We start from the raw sequence: 7,166 nt of genomic DNA on the forward strand, positions 1-7,166 counted from the left end.
ATATATTGGCTATTCAATTAATTAATTTTATTATGTTTAATGTTGCACTCATTAGAAAAATCGTTACAATTTTAATATAGTACAAAATAAAAAATATTATTGCTCCTAAATGCTTGGGAACTAAGCGGTTGGATTCCTTACAACTTTTTACTTCTGAAAGTACTGACTTTTTTGGTAGTTAAAATTGTTAGCAGCATGTTTACTCATTTTGTAGTTGTTAAAAATTGTTAGAAAATACCATAAAGTTGTTGGTATGAATAAAATATTAAGCAAAAGTCTAGAATTTGAGTTTTATAAATAGAAAAAATATAGTTAAAAAAAGATACCTCACTAAAAATATTCAATCAAGTTCTTTGATGGAGCAGAAAAATTGACAAGTATTCTACACAAATGTCATAATTACCAAGTTTGGAAATGCAGTTTTTAAGGGTTCTAAACAGCCAAAATTTGTACATTATGTTTTGGACTTGCGGTCACTTAAAAACTGCCAAAATCTGTTTTTTGACAGTATGTTACAGTATTTAGCTACCAAAATCAGCATCCTTTTTTTACTCCATACCAATAACAGCATCTGTGATTGCTAAACATCACAGTTTTTTTAGTACATCCTGTTATGTTCGTACTTGAATTTGTTTAATTTCTCATCTCTTTTACTTTATATTTTCCATCTTAATTTTTAAATTAAATTTTCATATTTTTTATCAAAATTTTAAAATAATATCATATTACAGTAAAATTTATCATAAATCTAAAATATAATTTATATTTTAAAAACGTTTTTTTTTATTACAAACTACAAACTGTTCTGGACCACATTTTAAGAGATTCGGGCCCAATATATGACAAATTAAGCCATGAGCAAGCCCTAACCCAAACCCAATTGGTAACTTTAAGATCCTTTATGGAGAATCTTTTGTGGAAATTTCTAGGGGGCATCTATCATTTTTGTTGGGACACCCAACAAAATAGTGAAAGGATAAAAATACCTTATATAAAAATTAATGGTCCAAACAGGATAACGCTCAAACCAATTGAACTAATAAACATATTATGTTATAAACAAATACTGTCGTTATATATAATAGACACAAAAATTATATAATGAGTTTTTCAATATATAAAATATATTTTTTAAATTTGTTTAAAATTTAGTAATCTTGTATTTTACAATGCAAAATCAATTATTAAAATTTAGTTATTTTTTAAAAAAAAGCAATACCTATTAAATCTAATAATCAACTACTAATAGTGTAAATTACAGTTGAAAAACAACTAAAATTCTAAAATATATATTGTTCGAAAATAAAGTAATATATTTTTACAAAAATATCTTTAATTTAGTATCAACTCTTAATTACTAGTTTTTTAAAAATTGTTTATAAAATTTCTGGAATCCCACAAAAGTAGGATCTTAACGGCCCAGTTTATATATTATCGTGATAATAAAAAAATTTAAAATTTATTTTTTTAGAAATTTTTTTATTTAATTTATTTACAAAATTTGATAATTTAACAAATTTGATATTTAATTGAATGATGTATTTAAATATTTATTATAATGATTAAAAATTAAATAAACATAATATTTAATTGAATGATGTATTTAGATGTTTTTTTATAACAATTGATAATTAAATAAATTTAATATTTTTTTACATATATAAATACTTATTAAATCTATGTTTTTTTTATTTATAATTTATATATGTAAACAAATTAATTATTAGATAAAAAATAATCATCACAAAATTTATTATGTAACATTACATATAAATTAAAAATTTTAGTGTTATATATAACGACATTATTTATTTATAATATAATGTATCTATTAGTTCAGTTAATTTGAGTATTATACTAATAATGTAATGCAGGAGATACAAGTTTGATCCCTAAGCACTGGATCATAGGCTAATAGCCCAGAGTCCATTAGAGACTAGTGACTTTTACCGTGTTCGCGCCCATGCCTCTTCATGAAAAAAACCCATGGTCGCCAAACAGAGAATGACAAAACAGGGTAGAAAGGTCTAAAGATACAATACAATAAAATACCGAACTTTAGCTAGTAAGAACATGTGGAAATTCCATCTAAGTATTCCCCCCTTTGAACTGTTGCTGAAGAATATGAATAAATAAATAAATAGATGAATTGGTACGTGTCAATTTTATTAAAAGCAGCTGTGTATGGTCGATTGGTTATTTTCCCACCTAAACAAATTATATTGAATTCGTTGCTTGTGTTTTGTTTGGTTTTTGCGTTAGCGTTCACGTGAGCAATGCTAGTTATACAATCTTTTCACGTGGATTTCACGTGGTTTCTACTAAAAAGTTGTACTATTATTTTAATAAATATAATTCTGGTGAACCCCACTTCATAATAATAAAAGTCTTTGGAAGAATTTATGAACAACTTATTTAGACTTAAGTAAGCGTAAGAGTATTTAGGAGAACTCATATCTTAAGATTGATCCATATTTTTATCCTATTTTTATAAGTTTTCCAAAATAAGATATGGAGTAATTGGTATGGAGCTTATCGGATTGGAAGATAGCCTTCGGAGTGTTTGATTTTACATTGAGAATTGATTCTGAATTTAGAATTAATTTTGAATAAATTTAGATTTAAAATTGATTTTAGATAAAAATTTTATGTTTGATTTTATGGTAGAGAAAAATTCGGAATTGATTCGGAGTCCATTGTTTGTAAGTTTAAGCTACTTTGAGAGTAGCTTTTACATTAAATTCAAAATTTTATACCGAATTTTAGTTTTAACTTAATTTTATAATAAAAATATTTAAACATAAATCATATCAATCCAAAATCAATTTAACCCAAATCAGTTTTATCGACACATTCAAACACACACGAATTTAGTAAAGCATGTTTACCAAGCATAGATGATAGATGTATATATTTATAGTTTTGTTGTTGTTTACTTTAGATCATATGTTGTTTACATTTTTGTTCTAATTTTTCTTTGCATAAACCAACAAACAAACGATAATCAAATAGTTTGTACACTCATTTAATGGTTTAAAAGGAAAATTGTTTGAGTGCGATTGGGTAAATAAGTAAATTAAAGATTTAATGAATAATTGTTTATCATGTATAAATTATTTTTATAATTGATGAGAAAAAACTATTTTAGCAAAAGTTATTAGGTATTTTCATAAGTTATTTTACAGAGTTTATTGAAATAAAATAATTACGACTTGTACATATATCATAAATTGTTTGCATAAATTCTCAGGTATACTTGCAAAATTAAGCTTTTTCGAGCACATCTTTATTAGTTATTAATTTATCAGTTTTTTTATTAGTGGAAGGAATTCAAACTTAAGATCTCTCTCTTTTCTTCTTTCAACCAACCAATCTTATAACTTCCCATCTTAATTATTAGGTTTAAATATTTTTTTAGTTTTTGCAATTTAGTGCATTTATGTTTTTTTATCTTACAAAATTATTTTTTATTTTTAATTCTTGCAAATTATGTATTTTTTTATCCTTAAAGCACTTCAAGTAACTTTTTAGATAGTGAAAAAAAACATTATCCAAAGAGTTATAAGAAAAACAAAACAAACATAATTTGAAATTTGAAAGTTCTAGACAAAAAAATAATTTTACAATGATGAAAAGTAAAAAAAAAATGTTAAATTATAAGAATTAAAAATGTATTTAAGCCTTATTTATTGTTATTAAATGACTTAAATATATTTTTCGTTTTATAAGTTCATTTTTTTAATTTTAGTCCCGTTAAGTTTACACCTTTTTAATTTTGGTGCTATAAGATATTTTACTCATTTTTAGTTTTGGTATATTTATATTTTTTTTTTCAATTTGTCCTTGTAAGCATGAACTTAGAATTATAAATGAAAAAATTATAATCCTAAAGTAACTAAAACTAAAGAAACATAAACTTACAAGAATTAAAAATAAAAAAAATACTTACAAAAATCAAAATTGAAAAAATTGTCAACTTAAAAAACTAAAATTAAAATAATAAACTTATAGAAATAAAAAAAACATTAACTTAAAAGAAACCAAAAAAATATTTAACCCTGACTAAATTAAAAATAAACAATTTCTTATTTCATAAATCTAACTTAAGTAACTATACAATATTCGAAATCCCAAACTAACAATGATATCTTTCCATTCACTTAATGTAGTCTTTATACTCCAATCCACTAACAATATATTTTTATATTATTATTATTATTATCTTCATCATCAAAAACAAACGCCTGGTTTGTAAATGACATGGATTTGGACCAAACTATCTAGTGATGTGCGCAATGAAATCATCCAGTTCCACGCGAGAAACACCCCCTTCATCCCTGGACCTGCGAATAGCATTTTTTAGGTTCATTGCCCTTTGTCTCATCTCATCACCTTCTTTTGTTGCCATCAATCTCCTCACGGCATTCTCAACATCTGATGCTGTCACCAACTCATCCCTGTGGTCCCAGTCCTTCACAACCACCCCAATCTTGAGCACTTCGGTCACCAAAACCCTGTTCCTCGGCTGGTCAGAGTGCATAGGCCATGCTGCTATTGGCACCCCCATTGTGATGCTCTCCATGCAAGAGTTCCATCCACAGTGACTCATAAACCCACCAGTTGAACTGTGGCTTAGAATCTCCAATTGGGGTGCCCAGTCTCTCACAACCAACCCCGTGCCTTTCACTCTCTCTTCAAACCCCTTTGGAAGCTCAGAAGTTCTCACACCATCCTCAATGAACACATCTCCCTTGTCAGCATCCCTCACCACCCATATGAACTTTTGCTTGCTTTTTTCCAACCCATTTGCAACCTCCTTGATTTGCTCCTCAGAGAAGCATGTTGTTGTCCCAAACGACACATACAAAACTGATCCTGCTTCTTGCTTGTCAAGCCACTCAACACTGAAGTGCTTTGTGTTATAGACTCCCTTCTCAATGGACAAAGGGTTGAAGGGCCCCAAGGCCCAATGAGTCTTGCTACTAATGATCCTCTTTATTAACTCCAAGTAAGGACTCTCAATTACCCTTGTGGTGTTGTATATAGTCCCTTTGCTGAACTTGTGGAACTCATACTGTGAAGTGATGAAATCTATGAATTGGGTTGTGAAGCACCCTTCAAGGGAAGGAACTTCAGGGATGACGTGGGACACTTTTTCTACTGGGGGTCTCCCCATTGCATCCCAAAAGTACAGGAACATAGTGAAGGCAGAAACACTGTGGAAAGTGTAACTCTCACAATTGGGCACATGAATAGCATCTTGCACCACAGATGCCATGAGGGAGTCATAGATGACAACGACCCTTCTGGCTACAGATGAAAGGGATTGCAAGAGTGCATACACGGGGACTCGGAGACTCGTGGAGGCCTCAAAGGAGGGTAAAAGATGTGAGGGGAACCTTGTTTCAGCATTTGGGTTGGGGGCAGGGGAAACAAAAGGAGAAACATTGAAGTCGTGAATCTGAATGTTGTAAATAAAGTTTGGGTCCCAACCTTGGGCACGAACTATGACTTGGCGATTGTGGGTGGGCGAACCTACAAAATGGACGGGTATGTTGTGTGCCAAGATGAGGCGAGAGAGGTTGAGAAGCTGGTTGAGGTGCCCTTGTGCTGGGAAAGGCACCACAACCACCACCACTTGGGTTGGATGGAACATGTCATTGTCGTGGCTTTTCTTATTATGGCTTCTGTAGTTGGAAGCCATTGGTGAACTTTGAAAGCTAGAAGCCATTGAAGAGTTGTAGTAACAGAGGTAAGGTAGGTAAGTCTGTGCAATGCTAAGTTGGTATGGCATGTTCGGTATTTATAGAAACGAAATCAATGTTGGACACCACTCTTTTCCGCCATAAATTATGGTACGGAAAATGCTAAAATCATTTTTTTTCCTACATAAACGGTTGTTAAAATTTATTAGGACTCATAAAGCTATGTACATCTCATTTAATATTTGGAAAATATTGGTAAGTATCAATCTCGATCGACCTTACCTAGTAGAGAGGAAAAGAGGACGAAGTATATCTATAAAAGAGACAATATGATGTAACACAAATAAAGAGAGAGAAAATTTTAAACATTGATGGAAGGTATAATATGTAAAAAGTAATGGATTTTAATTGGTGAATTTTATTTATAATTTTATATTTTAAAATAAGTTTTTAACTAATGGATAATGTGTTAAAAGTACTTATTACATTATTAAAGGTTAGAGAAGTGATCTGTATGCACGAGATTCGGTTGGTATTTCAAACCAAAGGAAAGAGAACTTATGTTGTTCACTACTAGAAACAGATTCGATTGGAATTTCAAACCAAAGGAAAGAGAACTTATGTTGTTAACTAGTACCAGTAGTAAGCAGGATTGAATAGTCAGAACTATTGGTCAACAATGGTAATTCCTCCATCTCTAATATCATGGTTTCTTTTAAAAATTTGTTTATTCTTTTTGTCTATAAGATTTTTTTAATTGGTAAATAGTCATTTTTGTCATTGAATGTGTAGAGCGTAAACAAGTTCATTCTTGAAAAATGAAAGTTCAAATTTTAATCTTCAAAAATGAAAAAAGTACACTAAATTCTTTCAGCAGTTAATTTTCGTCCATTATTGTTAATGAGCATTTAGAACAATAAATTATAATAATAATAATAAGCGTAATATATTTGTTGTTTTAAAATTTTTATTCTGATAACATTAGGTAGTGATAAAATTAAGTTGAATCTTATTTTTTTTAAGAATTAATTGAATGACTGTGTAATTTTGATTGAATTTCATATTTTATGAGGTATTGTTACATTAGGAATTTTAGAAAAATAGATAAATTATGTTTATTATTATATTTGTTCTAATTTATGTTTGTTTTTTTATTTTTTTAAGTGTTTAATAAAATAAGTACATAAAGAGATAAGAAACATTAAATTTAAAACAATAATATAATTAATTAACAGATTTCATATGATTAATTAAATTAATTTTTTAAAAATATGAATTAATTTAAAAAATCTTATAATAATAAAAAAAAGTATTACACGATTTACCTCAGAAAATCTAATTTAAAATGCGCGAAATATGAAGCTTCCAATCTTATCTACCGGTTTATCACCGCATGATTGCACGCATGCAAGGTGTCTGAACAAGACGATCAAGAGTGTATGGTGACGCAGTTGATGTCAT

At 28.8% G+C, this 7,166-nt stretch overlaps 1 protein-coding gene across 1 annotated transcript; it reads right to left on the bottom strand.

Annotated features, from left to right (window-relative positions):
* Window positions 1-4,063: 4,063 nt before the first annotated feature.
* On the bottom strand, window positions 4,064-5,786 carry LOC114399106 (zeatin O-glucosyltransferase-like). The gene has a single exon (XM_028361211.1). It carries the CDS (start codon window positions 5,729-5,731, stop codon window positions 4,277-4,279), a length of 1,455 nt encoding a protein of 484 aa, XP_028217012.1. The 5' UTR covers window positions 5,732-5,786; the 3' UTR covers window positions 4,064-4,276.
* Between the last annotated feature and the right edge of the window lie 1,380 nt (window positions 5,787-7,166).

The sequence above is a fragment of the Glycine soja genome, chromosome 19, assembly GCF_004193775.1.
Source record: "Glycine soja cultivar W05 chromosome 19, ASM419377v2, whole genome shotgun sequence".
Classification (NCBI taxonomy): domain Eukaryota; kingdom Viridiplantae; phylum Streptophyta; class Magnoliopsida; order Fabales; family Fabaceae; genus Glycine; species Glycine soja.

Coding starts and splice junctions, on each gene's coding strand:
- LOC114399106 (XM_028361211.1), bottom strand. CDS start 5,731: ATGGCTTCTAGCTTTCAAAGTTCACCAATGGCTTCCAACTACAGAAGC.